The 24021-nt window shown below is 37.2% G+C and overlaps 1 protein-coding gene across 7 annotated transcripts in view; it reads right to left on the bottom strand.

Annotated features, from left to right (window-relative positions):
* LOC132032392 (uncharacterized) overlaps positions 1-22663 on the bottom strand; it is a 31645-nt gene extending 8982 nt beyond the window's left edge. Inside the window, exons 1-19 of one of the 7 annotated variants that reach the window (XM_059422007.1) lie at positions 22330-22663; positions 20638-20718; positions 18854-18991; positions 18404-18514; positions 18104-18154; positions 17873-17973; positions 16807-16900; positions 13830-13961; positions 13323-13586; positions 13145-13223; positions 12135-12223; positions 11967-12050; positions 11494-11568; positions 11329-11376; positions 10550-10645; positions 10182-10411; positions 4728-8212; positions 4541-4620; positions 4273-4353 (exon numbers count right to left, since the gene is read on the bottom strand). In XM_059422007.1, coding sequence (XP_059277990.1) covers positions 4273-4353; positions 4541-4620; positions 4728-8212; positions 10182-10411; positions 10550-10645; positions 11329-11376; positions 11494-11568; positions 11967-12050; positions 12135-12223; positions 13145-13223; positions 13323-13586; positions 13830-13961; positions 16807-16900; positions 17873-17973; positions 18104-18154; positions 18404-18514; positions 18854-18991; positions 20638-20718; positions 22330-22494 — 5484 coding nt within the window. In that variant the 5' untranslated portion in view covers positions 22495-22663. Of the gene's footprint in view, positions 1-4272; positions 4354-4540; positions 4621-4727; positions 8213-10181; positions 10412-10549; positions 10646-11328; positions 11377-11493; positions 11569-11966; positions 12051-12134; positions 12224-13144; positions 13224-13322; positions 13587-13829; positions 13962-16795; positions 16901-17872; positions 17974-18103; positions 18155-18403; positions 18515-18853; positions 18992-20637; positions 20719-21926; positions 22222-22329 lie in introns of those variants that run through there. The other 6 variants (XM_059422003.1, XM_059422002.1, XM_059422005.1 and 3 more) reach the window with 6 other exon arrangements.
* Positions 22664-24021: the final 1358 nt, after the last annotated feature.

Below are 24021 nucleotides of genomic sequence, written 5' to 3'. Positions count from 1 at the left end.
CCTTGTAAAGCAACAGGAATATGGTCTGAAACCAGTCTTTGGAGAGGAATCTGTTTCAAATTGTTGAAACTATCATCAAACTCTTTTGAGATTAATATCCTGTCAATTCTAGAAGCTATCTCTAGATTGTCACCTTTGAACCAAGTATAAGTAGCATCCTCAAGCTGTAGGTCAATTAGGTTCATGTCTTCAATGAAATCAGAAAATTCCTTCATCCCCCTGGTTCTTTGAGTACAGTTTTTCTTCTCTGAGATAAACCTAGTGACATTATAATCTCCACAAACAGCCCATGGCCCTTCCATTAAGCCTCTCACAGAACCTAATTCTTCCCATACCAGTCTCATTTCTTTATAAGAGTTTGGAGCATACACTCCTGTGATATGGCATGAGAAGTTTTGTAATTGTGCTTCAAACTTGCAGGTTAGAGTGTAAGCACCTATTTCAAGAATATCCCCCCTCCATACTCTTTTATCCCACATCAACAGAATCCCCCCTTTTGTTCCACTAACTTCCAAACAAGCAAAATTAATCCATCTTCCCCCCAGATTTGTTTCACCAGTTCTGTAATGTCACCCTCAGTTTTAGTTCCCTGGAAACAGATGATATCTGCTCTCCAGTCAAAAACTAAACTGCTCATCAGTCTCCTTTTGTCCCTATTGTTTAATCCCCTAACATTCCATGTTACTAGTTTGAACTGCATTAAGAAACAGGGATGATACTTCTCCCCTTGTACCTATTCCCATTGCTCTTGTATTTAACATCAAAAGAAACAAGACCTTTCAGCTCTTGTGCACCTTTAAACCTTGTTTTTCTGCATTCAGAATCCTGCACCATTCTTCTTGCTTGTCTACTACTGTCAATTTGTAGTAATAGTTCCATAGCCTCTTCCTCGTGCCCCTGGAAATCTACCCCAAAAATTTTGTTGAATTTACTCATATTTTGTTGTACCCATACCGAAGCTTCTTGCTCTTTATCCATGATTGTTTGCTGTTGCTGAATTTGGATAGGCTCTGCCTCCTCAACTTCCCAGTTTTCAATAGCATTGAAAGGATTCAGATCTGCTATCTCAGATAGGTCCTCTGCCACCCTCTTTCCACCACTTTCCCAGCCACCATCTGCCAATCATCTTTTTCCACCACTTTTGAAGTTTCCCCAATCACCTCCCTAGACAAGTTCATCACCACTTCTGCAAAAGTGTTCACTTCCTTTGCAGTTTGTGTGCATGCATGCTTTTCTTTTGTTTTGAGAGCTCAGCCATGGTCATGCAGTGCCAATTGTTGTTGTACGATGTTGAGGGCAAGTAATAATCACAAGTTAAGTCATTAAAGATAACTTGTCCAGCAAAGTCAGGCCCATTTATCACTTTCAGAGGTTTCTTAGGTGTGGGCTCACATACCCGGCCCAATCCTGAAATTTCATTTAAATTGTTCACTTGCCCATCACATGATACCTCTGATGTGAAGTCAACCACTGTATCTGACAGTCCCATGTGATGCATATCTCTAGAATCCCTAGGAGGATGGGATTCTTGTACTTCTTTGCAGAGGTCATCTCCTTTTACCCAGCATGCAATAGCTTTACCTGGATCTTTCACAGCAGCATCTACAGCAGCATCTCTGATGGTTCTTCCTTCCTTTTCCGGCGTGATTTCGAATCTTGTTTTACTTTCCACCCAGATTGGGAAGTAATACGTGATTCCATTACGATTGATCGACACCTCCCTTGGAATAAATCTACCATCATTGGACACCAAGATTCTTGCCCATTTCATATGGTTCTTGAGTTCTGTCTCCTCCTCTGTAGCCACCCATCCCCCACAGATTTCACCTATTTCTTGGAAAATTTTCTGTGACCACAAATGCAGTGGAATGCCCACTGCTCTGATCCAAGTCTCCTTTACTTCAATGGAGTTTGAGACACTTCCTGATAATGGGCTCCACCATTCGAGGTTGAAACAGATGTTCTTCCACCTCCATTGTCCTTGGAGAGTTTGTTCAGCCATATTTCTATTTGGGAACTCAAATAGGAACATATCATTGTATAGCTCATAGATGTTTATCCCAATAGCCTTTTTCCAGTTGGATGAAGACCATCTCCTTATATCTGCTAGGGTAGGTTTTTCCTTTGACTTTTCTCCACAACATCCAACTAAACATCTCTTCAAGAGCCCATTTTCCTGATTTGCAGATGATTCTGATATTTCAATGCTTCCCTTCTTGCTTTTAACCTCTGCTGTACGGAGATTTCTCGATTGCCATTTACTCTCTTGAGCATCCTATCTTTAAATGGTAGTGGCAGATCAGTCCTCATTATTCCAGAGCCTGTATTGAATGCTAAGTCAACCCATCCAGCATTCATAAGCATCTTGCTTTGGTTGGATAGCTGCAATGGAGGCTTGCTTTACCCAGGATGTACTACAGAACAGGGTTTCTCTCCATGTTTTAACAGACATCGTTCAGTTCATTGCGACTTTACTTTCTCCCTATTTTTAAATATTTTTGGAGTGGGCTGGGTGATGCCTCAAGATCTCGGAGGTCTCTTCACATGCCGGCAGAGTCAGAAGATTGAAAGAAGCTCAACCAACTTGGAAGACAATTCCACTTTGCATCAAATGGACCAGTTGGCTGGAAAGGAACAATGGATGCTTTGAAGGGAAAAACAGCATGTTTCTTCCATAAAGTATAGATACATGCAAAATTTATACTTGTGGTGTAGGAGATATACGCCAGAACATCCAGCTTTTCTTTTGGATTCTTTAGAAGCCTTAATGCTGTAACTATTGTAGTTATCGTGTTTGGAAATTTTGTACTTTTGCAGTACCTCCTGGTTATTCATTAATAAAATCACTTTACCTATCAAAAGAACAACTAAATTCATCCATAATTTTTTAACAACTAATATATCATTTTGCAGACTATATTTCTTGTTTAGCACCTTCTTTTGAAGACAGAACTCATGGGCCTCATAAATTAATCTAACTGCTAAGAGAATGCTACACTTATCCATCATTGGTTGTGTAAGGATTTCAAAGGGGTTAAAACGGTCCTGAGCTACTCCACAGTTGTTGTAAGGTTTTGAGTTAGGCTCAAATTCTTTCACATGGTATCAGGGCCCATTTTAACAATCGCTTTCTCTCTCCATGTTATATCGCTCTAGGCTCTTCTCTCCATCAATTCAGCCCATTGGATAACTCTCATTGCTCCGGGCCAACTCATTAGCATGTTAAGTCTAATTTTTCTTCCTCTACTTGAGGCCCACTCACGTTGAGCTTCCTCTCTCTACTTCAAAATAAAATAAAGACAGGCAAAAGAAAATTAAATAAACATGTAAAACCTAGAACTTGGTTACACGTGTAGGAGGGTGCTAGAGAATGCAACACTCGTCCCTCACTTGTCATATAAGGGTCTCCAAAGAGGTTTAAATTGTTCCAAGCTACTAAAAGTCTCCAACCAATCCTAAAGTATGAGTTGGGTGCTCGGATTCTTTCACACTAAGAGACCTTAGGGCCTTTACTGAAGTGCCTAATACTTGAGGCAAAGCGTCCAATCTGCATTGTACCTCGCTTTAGGGCTTAAACTTGCTTCTGAGCACTTTTGCCAGTAAATTTTTCTAGCGTTGTGCAACTACAACGATTTCCTAAAGAAAACTCATCAGTGTGCCTCTTCCCAAAGAGCAACATTTTACTACTCTGGTGCGTTTGTGATTTGTAAACTCATCGTTAAGACCATAAGACTGTTTGTGTACTTAGATGTTAAATATATTGTCCCACATTGAAGAAAGGTATTCTATGTATTGTACATAATCCTATGAACACATGTATTTTGTATCCTATGGTTCTCTCCCCCTCTGTTAGTTCCTCACAGGAGAGAGATCAACACAAACATGGAGTAGGAAATTACCACATCAGACATTGAACTGAAAAAGAATGATGCTGATGCTAATTGCTACTTTTAAAATCAAATATAAAACAGCTGATATTTTTATCACAGAAAGCAACCACTAATTTTCTATCGGAAACAACCTCTCTACCCCACAAAGGTAGGGGTAAGGACTGCGTACACCCCACCCTCCCAAACCCCACTTGTGGGACAATACTGGGTATGTTGTTGTAAAGGAACTACTAGTTTTATTCAAACCTAATACAATATATGTTCTGAACAATGTTCAAAGGTACAACTGGAGTTTATACATATCATGTCAGATGAGAATTGGGACACCTTAACGAAACATAGATCATTAGCAAGAGATTTATTGGATTAACATTGTTTATACCTGAAGGATTGTTTCGCGTGTATGGCCAAAATCTGGATCCATTTGCTGCTGGGAATTTGAAGAGAGAGCTTCTTTCAACATCTTTTATCCATACAAGAAGTTCACATTAGATGCACTTCACAAAAATAATGTTGTCAAGCTAATAGTACTAATTTTTTGGAAAAAATTAAAAAGAAGAGAAGGAATTCTATAGTTGGATGTTCCAAAATACCCTACATAAATTACTAAGAAAATGACAAATGAAAATCGGACCCCTTTGGTCCACTACCTCTTTAGCCTCATCCCCTTCATTTCTCAGTCTACATAAAGCTTGGCAAGTTCTTTTCTCAAGTCCGGCGGGAAATCTTTCTGGAAAAAAAAATGAGACAAATTGGATAGCACAATTAGCGCAATGCTGACACAATTCAATCTTATATCTGCTTTTGGTTATAATAGAGAAGCAGAATAAACTATACCATTTCCTCCTAATGCAAAAGTTTCAATACTGCTCCAAATATTTTCAGGAATAAGTGAAATATCTTCAACTGGAGAGTACAGGCAAACACTGGCAAAAAGTATAATCGAAAGTTGTGCTAATGGTCCTTCACAGGTTGATTGCGATAGTTTTGTCAAAGACTGTAGAACTGTATCTGCTGCTGCAAGAAATGATTGCAAGTTGCGTCTTTCAGAGAATGGTACATAGTTGACAAGAAGTGCCATTGCATGGATTCTTAAACGCTGTGATGGGTCAGATGAAGCCAGCAGAGCTACCTGATCCCATGTACCAGAAACGAGAGCAGATATAATCGGCTCACATACAGAAGACTCACTTACTGATGAGGCTACTTTATCGCGAATACTAGAACATAATAAAGCAGACCCACTATGTCCATCTTGGCTCATGAGCTTCCCCAAGTGCTTAAGTGCAATAAACCGTTGTTCAGGCTCCGGATGGCAAAGCATGAAAGAGAACAGATCAATCAGAGAACCTTCATGTTCATGGTAGTTATGGATGCCCCTTTCACATAGCAGAGAGATCCACTGATCACTGTGAAGCCTCCAAGCAATACTTGGGGCACCATGCAAGAAATTTTTAACTGCAGAGCATACATTGCGAACTACACTATGCAAAGAAAAGTGTCGAGGAACAGAGAGTACAGAACCAAGGATCACAGAAGCAAGCTCCCACAAATGGTTTTCTTGAAGCACTAGAATTGTTTCTGCAAGTCCTTCAAGACTGATTTTCCAACAATCAATGAAATTAGAAATCGATTCTGCCTTGAGAAGAATTCCCTCCTCACTGTCTTCAGAAACTGGAAATTTCTCAGCAACCAAACTTAAGCATCTTGAGTACACAAAGCTTTCTGCAGAAACAAGGGCTAGACTCTTTGCTAATTTATGGTGAATCCTAAAGCATCGTTCAATAGTTGGATTGAGCTTGGAAATGAGTGCTTCTAGGTCCTTTAGGAGTCTTCCAACTTCCACAACTTTGAGCTGAGATTTTTGGTTCACAACAGCATTATCATCCATGTTCATTTCATTCATCTCAGTTGAACAGCAATGGACATCCAAAAGAAAATCTGAGTAATGTTCAGATCTATCATCACATGGTGCAGAAATATCAATGTCAGACAACTGAGGCATAGTGTAGGGAATGACACCCCAGCCTCTCAATGTCTCAAGGAGCAAAACTTTGCAATTTCCTATTAGAGCCTGATATGAACAAAGATAATCATGAAATGACGTTGTTGGCTCACAAGAAGCAAAATCAGCACAGGATATAGAAAATTGCAATAGTTCAACTTTGCGTTGAAAGGATAGATCAGGAAACACTGATGCCAAAACAAAAATTGACATTGCCCTGCATAGTCCATCCTCTCTTGGAGTGCTCTGGTTCTCATCTTTGATAATTTCAAAAAGTTCATCAAAGCATAATGATTCTAAATTAAGACATGAATCATCACTCACTACGTTTTCATCGGCAGAACATTTTCCCAAGGAATATGAGATAATTGGCTTTACCAATTGCAACACCGAACTGAGAAATGACACATCACAATATGAAGACCCACACAAGGAAACAAGAACTTGCATCAACGTCGGTAATTCTGGTACCAGTGCTTCCATGTGCTCAGCTACGATGGCTTCAAGCACATAAAAGACAATTGCTTTTGCATTCTTAGCAACAAAACCTTTTGCAAATCCACTAGATTTTCTACAATAAAGTTGGTTCTCTTCTCGAACAAACGGCCATGAACAAAAATCAGAAAACCAACATAATAAATCGGGTATAATAGCAGGAGAAAAAGATCTTAATTGCAAAGCAACAGCCTCCAATATAGATTCCCCAAAAACTTCAAACTCCTTTTGCAAATTGGGGAAGAACTGACTTATGTCGGGGTATATAACAGAAAAAGACTGATCTCCAATCTGTGGACTACAACTTTCACCCCCTTTCCTAGAACTTGAATTGCTACCAGATTCTTCAATTTTCTTGTCATCTTTCTGCTCCAGGTAACCTACTACAGCAAGCTCATCGGAAAATATAGACAGAAGATATGTCAATTGTGGAAGATCTGAGACAAGGAAGAGTTTCTCCTTCTGATACTGTTCAGCATTACGAGATATTGCCATCCAGCCAAGAAAACGGGCAAGAGGAGCAGTTGAAGATGAGAATGCAGGTATTTTCTGCAGCCAAGCTGAAGCAGGAACTAGATTAGCAAACCGAAAACCACTCCTATAGCTAATTGAAAGCTCGGACCCTTCATCACAACCACTTGAAGCAATTATTAATCTTTGAAGAAGGATCCACCGACGTCGAACTGCATGCAGCTTCCACTCATTCAACTGGACAGTTCCTTCTTTTAATTGATAATAAAATGATCTCAGCTGCCTGTTTAAGTGCTCAGCAGATTTTATTATTGTGTCAACAATGATCTCAGGAGGACAGTTTAATCTAGTTCCCGAGTGCAATACAAACAGCAGAATTTGCAATAGTATCTCATGTGTCGGGTGCTCCTCCTTTTGCAGACGATGAATTAAAAAGTCGCATAAAAGTGCTTGATTTTGACGAAGCAAGGTGATAGCATCTGCTGATTTTATATCTTGCTGAGATAACTCTAGTTTCTCATCGTTCCCTTCAATGTAGGGAGTCGGACATTCCCCGTCCGAGTTCTGCTGATACTTCCTGTCAAGCTCGGCTGCTTCAAGCATTATCTCAAGAACAAATTTGTCCCTTTTCCTCTCAAGGTCAGCTACAATTTTGAAGTCATTGTCCTCCTCAAAAAGTTTTTGAAGAACAGAGGCTTCATGGTTTTTACATGGCTTTTTAGTACTCAGTTTGTTCATAATAGGTGAAGTGTCCCTGGAAGACATCATAAAGAACGGATTAACATAACACTCTGCTGCTAAAAGCAAAGCATCTATAGCAGCATCATGACCCTCAGGAGTGATCTCACATTGAGAATGCAAGTCCACAGCTAAACGCCTAAATTCAGAAGCTTTCATCTGACAATCTCGATAACTCACAAGCTGAAAGTAGTCAGCATGCAGATTAGAATACTCAACAGTATAATCAATAGCAGATAGCGAGCCATTGTCAAACTGATTGTTTGTAGCTTTTTCAACAATCTGATTAATTTCCTTCTTGACATCAGAACTTAAGGCTGTGCACTTTTTCTCCAGGCTGCCAGAGACTAGAGAGATTCTATTGAGCTCTGGGGGAGCAAAAAGAAGGTTCACTTCCTCAGGGATGTCCGCTTTTCCAGTCATATCAGAATCAACTTTTGCATCAGAATCATCATGAATACCAGATCTGGAAGAAACTCCCCCATTGTGGAAGACAGAAGAAAGAGGTGAAACATTTACCAATTGTGATCCTAGCAGCTCAGCAGTGGGAGATTGGCGTAGGTCGATGTCAGGAGGAAGCTGCATGTGAGGTTCCAAAACTGAGAGAAGGACACTGCATATTTATTGATTCAACGCAAATTCAGTGCAGTCAAGCAGCATGTATAACTTGGGAAAAGCTTACTATCATATGCACTAAAGCACTAGTTACCAGATAAGAGTTCAGGATACCACATAAATCTTTCACTATGACACATAAACCTCCTTTATATATAGAATCAGCCCAATGAAATAGTAACTATTTGGTTCACCAATTATGGCTGGCAAGACAGCCCAAGCAGATCTCGCCACAGCAATCATTCCCATTAAAGTTCTTTTACCTGACAAAACTTTTGCAGAGGTACAGAAATCCTCTTTCCAAGATAATCAACAGCATGGACTATCTTTGTCGGGGCCAGGCAAGTTAGCGCCAACAACTAAACAGTCAGTCTTTTGCAAATTATGATAATAAGAATAAGAGTAGTCATAGGACAGTAGATCTTACTTCTTAGCACCTGTCCTTAAAAAAGTTGATTTGGTGTTTAGCATCAATTTCAAAGTAGATTATCATTTTTCTATTAGACTTATAGTACTGATACCTGCTTTAATCAAGTGGTCTACTTCATAAAGGAGATCTATCTTACTGAGAGGAAAACAGTGTGAAAATGCCAAAGTAGATTGGCAGCAGAATTGAACAAGATGCAGGATATATTCAGAAGAAACCGAAAACCTTTATTTCACGTTTAGATAATCATGATCATTGGAATATCTTCTATGCATTAAGTTTATAATATCAGGATACCATCCAGATTGATGACATCTTACTCTATACAGAGGACAGACTCCAAAAGTCACTTTTAAGTTAAAGATTCCTTTCGTAAAACTAGAACCCCTTTCAAAGCACTATCTGATCTAGCAAACAAAGTATCCTCCAAGTCTTGGTGTGCGATTCAGTATTCATACAGACTCGCTTAAGAAGGGTTAACCACTGAAGCTAGGTGCGAAAAAAATTGGGCAAAGTAGGTCATATTCTTCACCTCACTTAAGCAGTGCTTTGCTGCAAGTACTAAGGGGGTCTATATGGGCAGAAAGGAACCAGAGATGCTTTGAGAACCAAGTGCTGCAATATTCAGAAGCTCAAGATGAACTGCTTAGGCCTTCTTTATTTTTGGTGTAAACAGGAGTTAGCAACTCAGACAGAAGATATCTACAATGTTTTAGGCAATTTGTAACTAACAATAGCTATAGTAGCCTTTTTGTAAGTGAAACACTTTTGAGGGGGACTACACATTTTGTGTAGTATACCTGTGGATATTCATATGAATGTTACCATTATCAAGAAAAGGCGCAAAGGCATGTACTTCATCGCCCATGGGCTCTGTCCTGAAGAGAGCGAAACTGTCCAATAAAGATTTCACATAGTTATAAGTTTTTCTCTTCTTTTGTCTGCATCATTTTGGTTGGGGTTTATAGTTATTATAATAACTACATATATATTTTCTATCTTTCCCTTCAATTAGGCCTTCCTTCACTGAAGCCCGTGCTTTTTTCGCTTTTCACCTTTGATAACATGGGTTCAATTACAAATTAGGGTCCAGAGAGCAAAAATCACTAGCTTTCAAATTACATAACACCTCGAAACTGAAGTACCAGTTTTAATACTTTTGCCATGGGCCCATGGCCAGTATAAAGGAAGTCATGCTGGAAAAAGTCTGCAATCAGATTTCTCTTTCTTTGGGTTGGATTGTTTCTTAAGTATATATATAGACAGCTCAATTGACCATATTGCAATTTCATAACTTTCAAAAGATAGCATCAAATACAACAGGATACAAAAGCAATTAACGGCACTGTTACATCAACCTAATGATGCAAGCCCCAAAAGGAAGTAAAATATTTAAATTATGCTATAAATCAGTCTTAAAATCAAAATGGCATAGAATCAAGACAGGCTAAGTTCTGAATTTTGAAACAGGGCATAGGATGAAGTTGTTCCCACGAAGAAACTCAATGTTTTAAGAAAGACTTTTGCAGCCTTCTATTACCTCGGAGCAACGGATCCACGCCTCCACTCAGCTTCCAGAGAGGGAAGGACAGCATGCTTGTGTACAGCTGTGCGGATCACATTTAATGCAATAGCACAATTTTTCTCTTGCTTTTCAAGGAAAACTGAAGGAACGTTCCCAAAGGCTATAATGCTCTGTACAGGGGTTATTGCAGGATCAAGGTACGGTTCTAGCATCTCAACAAGAAAAAGCACTTGGTGCTTAGCATCCTGAAATGATAAAATTCCCAAAAAGGTGCCAAATCAAACAGTTAAAACTTTACGGTGATTCTTCCCACATAAACTACAGAGCAATTGCATGATTCCCCCGAATAACAGTTGAACAGAAATTTTTAGTCAAAAGATTACCTTATATTTGACCAAAATATCATCCATAACCCCAGATAAAGCTAAGACAATATATTTAAGGGCTGCACGTGCACGAGCAAATGAGTGGCGAGCACCCTGATACACATTTTGGGCAAAGGTAAGATATAATGAAAACGGGATCTCAACAGCAAGAATATGCTAACAGCTAGAAATGATCTTTGCTAAATATCCCATTTTTACCGCACTACCGTCACATATCAGCTATGACTTCTCTGTATTGGGTTCGTGATTGGTGTCAGTGCTATCAATTAGATATGTTTTTTATGTGCAAGGATTACAAAGATGTAGAGCATCTACCAGTAAACTACTGCAGTCAAAAGGCCAACCTTAAACCCTTTTGACTTGATTTGTCATCCAGCATCTTTATTAGAACAATGTTGACTGGTCTCCTCTGAACTCAATGATACAGTATATGAGACTAGAGAACAGATCCTGTTCAAGAAGCATTGTCTTCAAATATCTGTACTATGAGATCCTGCAGAATTTGTACTCTCTCTGGCAGTTGCACTCATCAATGAAAAATTCATGTTCCTAGTTGCAAATCTCCACTAAATCAACTTTTTCTAGGCCTTTACAAAGAGATGAGAAATTATATAGGGATTTTGTTGCTGCATTAGGTACTGCACCAATATTCTCTCCATTATTCCTTGTGTTAAAAGTTAAAAAGGTTCATTGTCCGCAAGCAAGTGTTTACTAGTCAATCAGATAAGCACAAAAGGCTCACTCAAGTAAAATGAAATAATAATAAAAAGACACACCTGGATTATAGGTAAAAGATCCTTCAAAAGCTCAAGTGCTAAGTCAATCTGTATTAAAAGAAACCTTAGAATTTTAGAAAATTTTCACAAGCAAGGTTGCAAGGTAAGACCTAAATTCTACTAGAGCCTGCACAGCCAGGGACTAAGGCTAAAATTTTGAATAACCTTTGCTATCACTTGAGGAATCCATGGAGCTAAGACACCAGAGCAAAGATCAATGAGCACACATGCAGCCCTCCCCTGCCAGTAAATGTCAAATAGATTTTCAGTAAAGAGAACCAACTTCAGAACAAGAAAGAACAGAATTAGATAATTAGTAAAGTATTATTTCAATTCATTTGTAACATCATCTTGGATAATATCGTTCTTCACTAGCTCTATATATAATTACATAACTGCATAGGAACCACGTTGAACGGTAACCAAACAGCAGAGCAAATAAACTTGGTTCATCTTCCCAGCTAAAATTCACAGGTAATGAAGCAAATGACAAATAAACTTGGTTAATCTTGCCAGATAAAAATTCAACTGATAACAAAGCAAAGGCTGGGAAAGACAAATGAAAAATGTTCAGCATTAACAAAAGTGCAGATATTGTGTTGACAGAAGGGAACCTAAAAGGAAGTGGGAGAACCTACATTTGATGGTGAAAATGATGATAGGTAACCTCCACAAGCACGAAGTAGAGGACGATAAACTGATGAAGATGAAGTCCCAACAATCTGCACAATAGCAACAGTAATGACACTGCGGTCCTAAATTAAAAAACAACCAAAACGAAGTTTATGATAAGATCATGGAACAACCTGGGACAGGGCTTTCTGTACAAAAGGTTGTTTCCACTGAGATAAATCGTCATCAATTGGGTCACTACTGTTGATACTAGGCCGAAGTGCTACAGGTCATAAAAAAGCAAGAGAAAACAAGAGAAGGAAAAAGAATTAATAAATGAACTTGATGATGATCCACATCTTATATCTGACCCATGGGAGACTGACTGAAAAGTACTGGTCACTTAGAAAACACTTCCGACAGAGAGGAAAAAGAACTTTCCACAAAACCTTAAGGGATCATTTGGTAGCTGGTTAGGATTATGCGGGTATTAGTAATGTAGGTATTAGTTATGCAGGGTTTAGTTATGCATATATTATTTCTTCGGATGTTGGTTTGTTATACTAAAAGTTAATAAAAATTATATAATTTTTAAAATTAAAAATTTGTTTACAATTAAAATTAAAATATTATATATATTTTTTACAAATATTAAAATATTATAGTAATATATTATATTAAAAAATGATATAAAAATATTAGTTTAGACAGGGAAAGTAAATTAAGTGGTGAGTGATAAGGGTAATATCGTCATTTCAACTTTTTATTCATATATTAGCTATTCCATCTTCTACCCCGCATAAAATAATACATAGATTCCCTCATAACATATACATGTATCAGTTACGCGAACCAAACATTGTACTAATTTTACACATGAACAACTTTCTTCCTAACTAGCTACCAAACATGGTATAAGTATGCAGAAATTAATACATAAATAAAGAGTCTCTTTACTAGCTACCAAACATGGTATAAGTTATGCAGAATTTCAATACATGAATAAAGGGTCTCTTTACTAGCTACCAAACGACCCCTAAGGTCTCAAACAAATATGCACTTGTAGTATAAAACATGTCAGTTTTTTTTTTTTTTTTTCACAGTGAGAAAGGAAAAAAGATATTTGATTTTGAGCAATTATTAAATCACCGACACAGACTATCAAGCTATGATTGAGTAATAATGGACTGCAAAAGCGATATACCTGGCAGCAATGCTTGAACTAGGGGCAATGCCAACCAAAAATCAGAAGCGTGATCTGCCAACTTGCTGCAGAGCAGAGGCTGTTAAAATCAAAATGTTGAATGTCAAAAGAAGAAACATGTAGTACACATATGACTACGGTGGTTTATCTGTAGCAGAAAGCTTTGGTTGTGATTGACCTTGGATACACAAGCATACAGCACATGTAAAATCCCTTCTTCGATTAGCCCAATATCTAAGATATTAGTGAACTTGGAGTCCCACTGATATTCTGGTATCTGAAATTCATCTCCAAACAGATCTGAGTAATCAGCAAAAGAAGCAGGAGTGCAAGGCTCAGAATGTGATCCTTCATCAGGCACTGAGGTTGTTATTTCACTAGAAGAAAGTGAAGCTTCTGGTGCTTTTGTAGGCTCCAGAAACTTCGACAGAATCCAAGAGGCCTAGATAAAAGACAAGAACAGAAATTAGTATAAAATTAAAGGCTTCTTTTATTCTCAAGAAACTTCAAAGAACACAGTTCTAAACTCACAACATTTTAGAAACAAAAGATGGAAGAAGCACAAGGAAATAGTTTTATCTAGTTCAATCATGCTTTATTTTCTTTCTGTTATCTCCTCTAGTTGCTCAGAGGGAAAAGAAAAGGACAATCTTTTTTTAATAGGGAGAAAGAGTAAGTGTATTACCACTCTGCAAATATTTCCCAGGTTAGAATCTTTGTAAGCTTTCCTTAGTAAAATGAAGATTGCATCTGGACGGAAAGCTAAGTAACAAGATGTAGGAAAAATCAAGGATGCCATGTTGCGTGATCTCCTAGGCTGTCATGACAAAATATACAATTAGCCATCAGCCGTGACACATAAGCAAGCAATGTAACCACCTTAGCGAAAACTGTGCCTATTTTTCTACATGGCAGTAACACTTGATTTCTTTCCACGATGACCAAAACCGGTAATAGATGAAACAATAGAGCACATTTAAAGACCCTCATCAACAGATGAAACATGTAAGCAAATGTATGAAATAAAGCATAGTATAAGTTCCTAAGCTGAGCCTGCAGAATTACAAAGGCTGGCAAAGTTCTTTTCTATATAGAGGTTAAGAGGATCAGAAATAAAAATAAAAATGACTGATAAAAAAGAACAAAAAATGAGACTTACCCGAGCACGATACAAAGTTGAACCCCAGTATACATCAACTGTTGTGCCAGAAAGTGGAGTAAGCACATAAATATGAAGGAAAACCTCCCCAAACTCCAAAGGATGCAATAAGTCTACTTCCCCCTCGACTCTTATAAGAGGCATTTACACACACCGAAGATAAACATTACAAGAATATAAGGATAGGGTCCATCAATACAGCATACACACATACACTTGGACAGGAAAGGTGATCATGTCAGAATTTGGAAGCCAGCCAAATCCCTTCTGCTTTTCAAATTATTGCCAATAAAAACGAGGAAGGCTAGCTAAGCACTCCACTGCGGGAAGAAGGGGAGTCACCGTGTTTTGGCAAATGAGAGGGAACACATGCAAAATCTCCATTTTACTTTTTTAAATGACGGTAATAAACTACAAAACACGTGCTAAATTAAGAAGATGAATTCCATTCATGTGCACAGTGGGATGTTGTCTCTAAGAACTGCCCTGCTTTTCGGATGTATCCCACCCGGCCACCCCCTATGAGTGGATTCTGCCATTTAGGAGTGAGTAAAATCTTTAAACTTTCTAAGGCAGATTAGCCTTTCTTGTATTTCAGTTTTTCTATTTATTATTTATTTTTTGATAACCGTGGTTTCTGGGTTAGCTTGCACGCACCTTCATCTTTTCTTTTCATCTATTCCAACCTGATTAAATTTAGCTGCTTTATCTTGTTTCTTTATATGTGAAGTAATCACATGCTCAAACGAAGAGTACAGAGAAGGACAGGATAAACCAAAAAAAAGCCTAAAGAGGAAATGCATGCCAGCTGCTTTAAGGTCTATTAACATTATATCATAGAGATACAACCTTAAGAGAACCACACCCCAAAAGATAGCTATTGAGGTAGGCGAGCCCAAGGCTATATAAGTCCCACATCAGTTCCCCATTTAACCGATGTGGGACTGAAGTCCCATTTCTTGCAATAATATCATAACAAAACAACCACGCTCCGCATCCATCGTCGTCTACGGCTGTGCGCTAGACCATTTCTAGCCCTGAGCTAACACTGCAATACCAGCATCACCATCCAAGGCACAACAGGCACCAAGAGCGGGGGGTGGCTCTGGTACCATTGATACAACTTTAGGAGAACCACATCCCAAAAGCTAGCTATTGAGATGGGAGAGCTCAAGGCTATATAAGCCCCACATCAGCTCCCCATTTAACCAATTTGGGACTCAAGTCCGATTCCTTGCAATAATATAATAACACATAGAATATTCATTTCGCCTAACACCATCGCAATGACAAGAAACCAATCTTTTGACAAACTGAAGTTTGAAGCATGCTTTTGCTCAGAAGTCTTTGGCATTGAACTCAAGCCATATATGCTGCATAAGAACTAGCATAGCGCAATTTTGTTAAGAAAAAGGACCTTGGTGAGAATTTTTCAGGAAGCAGGTATTATGTTGACTACATCCTATACAAAAAACCGGTGTGGAATTTTAACACTTCTTTACGGCTAGGGCTAGACATCTACGACGTGTAGTAATAAGACATGGGTGGCCCAAGATTGGATACTCCAACGTCAAGAATGGGTCTGGCTCTAATACATAGGAAGAAAAATGAACTTTGGACCTCAAAAGCAAGCTCATTAAGTAGAAATGTCCAAGAACATATAAAGAGATTACAACTTTAACGTCAACCAATGTACGATTCTGATCCATGCATGCCCAAGGCTAGACATCGGGACGTAAATAACATAACATTGAGGCCAACATAGGATTAACCCAACATCAGGGATAAGTATGGATTTAACTCTAATGCCATGTTAAGAAATTGGACCTTAAACCTAACTCAACCCAAAACTAGCTCAAGTGGTAAGGATTGTCCAAGTTCAAATAAGGAGACTACAACCTATACACTTAACTAATGTACGATTTTAACATATCCCCAATACTTACGGCTAGACATCTAGATCATATAGTTAAATAATATGGGTGGCCCGATATTTGATATACCAGTAATAAGAACATGTCTAGCTCTGATACCATGTTAATAAAAATAGTCCTTAAATCTAACTCAATGCCAAACCCGAGGGAGGTCTCAGAAATTATCCCCCTTTTTTTTTCTTCTTTTTTTTTTTTTAAGGAAATTGGTAACTGAGAAATTATCCCCTTCTTATTCTACAAGTTTACATCTTAACTACCTAATCAATAGTAGTATGATAGTATAGATGAGAATTGTTCATTAAACAACTATATGAAGATGCTTTTTTTGGCCCAATATGCTTAATGGGAATTGGTCCATTATATGTTCAGCTTGTTAAAGTAAAGGTTCCTCTTGTTTTCTTATCGATATTAAAAAATAGGCTAGAGATTAACAATCAGGGTAAGAACACTTTCCTGTCAAGAGTACAAGGAGGAAAGTCCTACTATATTTCCTTTACACAGTTACTTATGAGGTTATATTTCACAAACTGAATGGCAAGAAAAGCAGAGGAGCAGTACCCTATGTGTACCTCAAAATTTGATGATACAGTCAAAGCTATTACAGATTGACTGTTTCTTGAAGCTTCAGATTCTGAAATACTGCCTAGTGACCTTGCCGTTTCCCTGCTTAAGCAGAAACAACAACAGTGAACGAATAAATTGTTACCTCAAGTAATGAAGCTTGTACAATATTGACATCTAATACTAGAGAAATGAGTATTCTTTCACTGAAATCAAGGTTGAGAACCATCTCGAAGAGGTTCAATAATAAAATCACCAATAGCCAATGGTACCCAAAAGATGTGGACAAATCCACAATAAGAGAATTTTACCCAAATGAATAGGCAATCCCCTTTCAATAATTAATAGCACCAATATAGCAGCTACCATAGGGTTCATAAAAAAGTTAATTTTATACAAGATAATATCTATAGAAGGGGTATGCAAGATTAAGGCTTCATTCATATGTTCCTCTCACAAAATGACATTTTATCAGTTTTACTCTCCATTTTTGGACATAGACACACAGCACTTATCTTTGCTTAGGAAAGTGAATATTCTGAACTTAATCAAAGATCAAGCAATTTGTTAAATCTCTCGCTTTTTCTTTCCCCTAAAAAATATATTTGACCAGCCTGGGCAAGAGCTTGTCTCCACGGAATCAATAACATTCCGGAATGTTCAGTATCACCACACTTTTCCCTTTCTATTAGCCAAGGCAACACCAATCATCATTACAAGTGAGCCTAACAGTAGTTTTGTAAACCTGGCAAGAACACCTCCAAACAATAATTTTCCTGTATCACAGAGTAATAATTTTTTGAACTGGAATAAAAAGTAATGATAATTTACTAGACGAGAAAATTAGATATCTTGTTTATCATTATGTTAATGAGTTCTTGAATGCTAGGAATAAAGCCTTAACCAATGAAAGCACTCAATCAGATCATACATCTCCAAATTCCAAGAGAATAAAACATTTTAAGGGGGGGGGAGATACAATTGTCACTGTGCAGAAGATAGCTAATAATCAAGTAATATCTTTGATAAAATCCAATACAGACAATACCTTGCACGAGAAATCAGGATACCAACCTTTCCTTTACAATTTGAAGAATTGGGTAAAGGGGACCAGCAAGCATTGCAAGAAAACGTGTAGCATGTTCTGCAGCTTCTGAAAAGCTGTTAAGATCAGCCTGCACGATATAACAGAATTCTCAACAGAACCACGTAATCCACCAAAACTACGCTCTACCAGCTTGCCACATTTCATATTTCAGAATAACAAAGATGCTCCTATGTCTATACTTGAGATTAAGGAAATACCTCTAGTTGGGGAAGGAACACTCCAAGCCGGTTTGTGATATCTTGAAGCAGCTATAAAATCATAGGTTAGACAGAAAGAGCTGAAATATTTACAAACATGCTTGCATACATCTAAATAAGTAACATATCAATGCTCATCAAGACAGCAATCCAAGAAGTTTTATCCTTAACAAAAAGGATAAGACTTAAGGAATGATGTGCCACAGCACAAATTTATCTGACAATGACAGCGGTCAAGGTTCACGTATGCATCTTACAAATAATATGTGCAAGCAAAGTTCAGCAAGACCTATCTTTTACCTGAAGATGCATATCATTATCGTCCTGCTTGCTTGATATTATTTGGGGTAGCAAGTAGTTGACAATCGGTTGAAACTCCGGTTCAAGACCAGTAACTGTAATACCAATCAACTGCACAGCAGAAGAGAGGGAATAAGTAAGCGATGAAATTAGAGCCCCGAACTTAACTAGCACCAGCAATAAGAGCTAGCAACCAACAAACTAGAAAAAAGATGAAGAGAGTAAAAGCCAAGCCCAGATCTGTGCAATAATATCTTAATTTCCATTTTCCTTTATGTGTCATCTAAGGGTAGACAGTAGACTGGATATTCTTTCATATTTTTGTGAGTAATATGAAATATGGACGGTGACATTTATATAAACTGTTGCTGAAGAACAAAAATAGGAGGGAAGGAGTCAAACACAGCAAAAGCATTGTTAAACTCAAGACAAGCCCCAAAAGAAATTCACCTGAACAAAGAAAATTGCTATAGGGCTCCCTCGCAAGCAAGATATCCGAACATAACGGCATGGAGTATAGTTCATAGGGTACATCATGTCCCGCCGAGGGGCTTCACAGCGTGGGCGAACTTTCGGAAATGTCTCTGGCTATGAAGAACACACAAACAGATAATCAAGAAAACAGGCACGGTTAATCAAGGGGAGAATTCTTATGAGAAATATCTGGGAGCTTCACAGCCATTGAAGTAAAAAACTGCTATAAAACAAATAGGCCATTAATAATCAGCAAATGAAGAAAAGGATAATAACTTTGATGAAAAAACTTGCTCATTAAAAAAAACATTTATGAAAAAACTTGACAAAAATTTCCAATAAAGCAGAAAAGGTTGCATTATAAAATGTAAAATAATAGTAATGGGTCATTTGGTTGCTGGTTAGAGAGGAGTTATCCATGTAAACTAGCATAATTTTGTACATTGTTTGGTTACAGAAATGGAGGAAATAATCTCCACATATCTAGCACAAGTTATACAATGTTTGGTTGGTTTTTTCTCGTTTCCACATAAAACATAACATTGTTGATACAATATTTGTTTCATGTTTTTCTTTTCCACATAACCAATACATGTATAATTTATGAGGAAATCTATGTATTATTTTATGCAAGGCAGAAGATGGAATAACAAAACCCTGCATAACTAATCCCTGCATTACTAATACCTGCATAACTTAACCAGCAACCAAACGACCCTTAAGTGGGGGGACATAATTACTGCATTGTCCAGTCCACTAATCTTAAGTAGAGAGTGAAAAGCAAACTAAGCGACACTTTACTAGAGGTTAAGTAATTTTCGAATGTTCTTCATGCACTAGGCTCCAGCTTACAATCAAGGGGCCAATTAACAACCTATAGCACCTCCATAATAATTCTTTTCGATGACCGAGAAATCCCTGAGAGCTGGTAGCACATGTCCCGAAACTAGGTGGATAATGGGCTTGCTCCGGTACACCTCAAAGTATAAAATGTTTTTCACATTCTGCCCAAAGGAGCAACTTCAAGGAAGCTCTTGGAGGTTTTTCAGTAAAGAAGAAATTATTTGTCATGATCTTTATTGGACCATAAACCATCTTTCAGCAAAAGCCATCAACCACCGACCTCCACAAGACCCACCCTCTCCCCCGTGGCACACCTTTATGAGTACTCAATCCTTTTAGTCCAAAAGTGAAGACAATAGTTTTCCCTCTATACAGGGTACTAAAGTAGCTTTGGTTAGCAGAAAAGGAATCTTTCTTAGTTTGGTGAAACAAGTCAAGGTGATTTTGGGTCTCATCACAATATTTATTAGACATCTTTGGTAGGAGGCTTTTGGAAGCAGCCACTTGGAGGGATACATCTTCCTTTTTTAACCCTTCCTTTTTAATCATAAATACTGCTTATATAAACTAGATAATAAATACTGCTTATATAAACTAGATCCTTTTCTGATAAAAAGTAGAACCCTTCCGATAGATCTTCTGGGAGATGATTCATTCAGAGAGGACGATGACTATAATTACTGATTATGCAAACTACCTTCACACCCTCCCTAATCCCATCCTGGCTGATAAACAAGAAAAAATGCAAGATAAACTAGCAGTATACAAGACATATACAAGAACTCAATGGGAGTAACATAATGGCAATCATAGAGATTCTAAACTTCAAACGCGTTCATATTGCACATATATGTGAAACAAGAAAGAAAAACTTCAATCAGTACGATCATTGATGCAAAGATATCTTTATGCCAAACCTTGTAACGCAAGCCAGCTGAAATTTCCCATTCCAGCACAGACTTATTGTATATCCTAATATGTGAAAGCAGGCAGGGTTCCTGTATTGACAAACATGATGACACCAAAAACTACCATCAGTTAACTCCAAAAAATAGTTATCAGTAGGAAAAGGAAATAGGCGTAACAATATAAAATGACACCAGCAGTCAGTAAGCTCATCTACCTAAATCAGTTAAATGCTTAAGAAAGCAAACTTCTGAAGCCAGTTGTTTAATCATCTGTTGCAGGTGAAGTTATCTAAAAGCAAACCATTGACCAGCAACACTTGAACATTATAAGAGAAATATTCATTATTAACTGGTGCATTTTCTGAGTAGAAGAAGAATTATTTTGAGCTTTAGGCTTCTATTGAGCAAGTATTACAAGGATGGTCGTTTAAGCACCACGATAACTGGTCACCTACGTAGCTTATTGGCTATGGGTTCAACCGAACCTATTATTTTTTACACATAACATGAATATATATGTGAAAAGACACTAAGCCAAAATCCATCTCAGGGCAAGAAAATAAAGCAACCCCCAATATCCACTTAAGCCATTAGAAGGCAAAATTTTAACTCGAAACCAGATCCACCTTAAGAGGAGCCAGTGAAGCAAACCTATATCCACTTAAGCCATTTAAAGGCAAAATTGTCACTTGAACCCAAACTGACCACATGACAAGCAAATGAAGCAAACTCAATTCAACTTAAGCTATTAGAAGCCAATTTTTTTCACTTGAACCTAAAATTCACTACATGAAAAAGAAAATGAAGCAAACTTATTTCAACATAAGCTACTAGCAGCCAGTTTCTTCAATTGAACCCAAATTCCACCCCATGAAAAGATATTTAAGCAAACCAAAATTCAACTTAAGCAATCAGGAGGCTAAATATTCGCTTGAACCCCAAATTCACCAGATGACAAGTAAATGAAGCAAACCCAATTCAAGTTGAGCTACTAAAAGCCAACTGACACTTGAACCCAAAATTCACTACATAACAAGAAAATGAAGCAACCCAATTCAACATTTAGCTACTAGAAGCCAAAATTTACACTTGAACCAAAAATCCATCAAATGAAATTAAAAAAATAAGCAAACCCAATTAAACATAAGCTATTAGAAGCTAAAATTCTTCACTTTAACCAAAATTCATCACATGACCAGCAAATGAAGCAACCCCAAATCCAACATAAGCCACTAGAAGCTAAAAGTTCTAACTAAACAGTATAAAAAAAAAAAACAAGAAATTAGAAAGATACATACATCCAGTTCGAGCAAAATCCATTCTTTAGTATTAGTACCAGTGGACCAGTGATTTCTGAGGTCAGGATCAAGTAAATGAAAAGCCTTTTGTGAAGGTAATTCTCTAGACATACCCTTTACTTTATTCAGGTGGGAAAAAGGAACAACTTGATAGTTGGGGTGTGAAATTGGCGAAAAGGTGATAGCTCAGGTGTTTTTTTGACCATTAACTCTAAGAAATAAGCAAACCCAATTAAGAACATAAGCTATTAGAAGCCACAATTTTTCACTTTAGCCCAAAATTCATCACATGGAAAGCAAATGAAGCAACCCCAAATCCAACATAAGACATTAGAAGCTAAAGTTCAAACTAAACAGTAAATAAATATTTAAAAAAAAAAAAAAAAACTGGAAAGATACATACATCAAGTTCGAGCAAAATCCACTCTTTAGTATTAGTACCAGTGGACCAGTGATTTCTGAGGTCAGGGTCAAGTAAATGAGAAGCCTTTTGTGAAGGTGATTCTCTAGACATACCCTTTACTTTAAAAGGTAAAGGCTTTACCCTTGGTTCTAACTCCACTTCCATTTTTAGAACTCTCTTGGTTTACTCACTGCCTATATAGAGATGGACTGAGACTGTGAATAGACTAGAAAGAGTATCCAATCTTGAAAAACAACTCAAGAGCTAAAATCTCAGTTAGGACATAGAGAGGACCTTTTTATACTAATCCCGGATGAACAAACGGAGCCCCGACTGGTTGCCTAAGGGTGGAAGGATTTTTTTTTTTTTTTTTTTTTGGGGTTAAAGTCAACTACTTGGGTTTGTTTGATATGCGGGATAACTATCATAATATCATTAAAAAATACGGGATTATTTGATTCCGCATATGGTTACGGGTATTAATTAGTCTCGAGATTAGTACATCCCATCATTTATATTAAAATGGTAAGATTAGTTATCTCATATAGAAAGTGAGATAGCTAATTTCAAGAAATATTCTTGTCTATCACATCTCGTATGCTAGACCATCCTTTAAACTTAATTTATTTGGGTCTTTGGTTTTCCTTTTCAATTTTTTTTCTTTTATGTAGTAATAATAATTGACAATATATGGATTAGCAATGATGATACATATTCCCATTGTAATGGTAGGGGTCATTTGGTTACATTTATTCGTGTTTGATTAATGGTATTAATTAAAATTGGGATAAGTTTATATTAAAAAATATGGTTACTTCCTTTGCATCGATTTATGTGTTTTATTTTCGTTTTTTGTTTGTTTAAGAAAGAATTTCACTTTCCATATTTAGCAGTAACTGTTTAGTTTCAACATCTTATATGGCATGTTTAGGACCACAAGATTTAAGGACATTTTGGCACGCATATCTTTCATTTAAGACCACAAATTCAAGTTTTTCTTGCTTTCTTTCAAATTCAAGTTTTTCTTGTTTTCTTAAACTCTGCTTTAAGTTAAACTAAGACATATAAATTAAAATAGAGAGAATATAATTTGTCTCATTTAGATGTGTGATTACAAACCAAAGTATATTTTTGTATCAAACCATGCGAACATTTAGAGTTTACAAGATAAATAAAACGAAAAAGGTCAAAAAATACGCCTAACATATGGGAAATGGCTCACAAATATCCTCCATCTACCTATTGGTCCAAAAATATCCTTCCATCCACCTATTTGGTCCAAAAATACCTCCAACCTATTTTTTTGGCTCAAGAATACCCCTCAAACTAACACCCTAATTTTGATGGTATTTTTTCAATTTTAAAATGTCACGTGGCTTGTTTTGATTGGCCACATATATTATTTAATTTAAAAATTAAACCCATATATGAATTTATCTTGTTTTTTCATTTAGTAGCAATTGGAAAATGGTGTTTATGCAAATGTTAGGTTCTCCTGTTTGTTGTTTGTATGGTAAATTTAATCCACAACTAATACTCGAAAATTTCATAGTTGGCATCATGCAAAAACATATATTGAGGAGGATATAGTTGTTATTGAGATCTAAAATGGAGGGCGTTCTATGTTTCTCTCTGTCCATAGTTTTACCTTTTGTAAACTTGGTTGTAATGGATCACTGTCATGGAGTTGTG

Source organism: Lycium ferocissimum, chromosome 10, assembly GCF_029784015.1.
Source record: "Lycium ferocissimum isolate CSIRO_LF1 chromosome 10, AGI_CSIRO_Lferr_CH_V1, whole genome shotgun sequence".
NCBI classification, from domain to species: domain Eukaryota; kingdom Viridiplantae; phylum Streptophyta; class Magnoliopsida; order Solanales; family Solanaceae; genus Lycium; species Lycium ferocissimum.
Note: the sequence above shows the minus strand (reverse complement) of the source record. Positions and strands in the feature narration are given on the sequence as shown.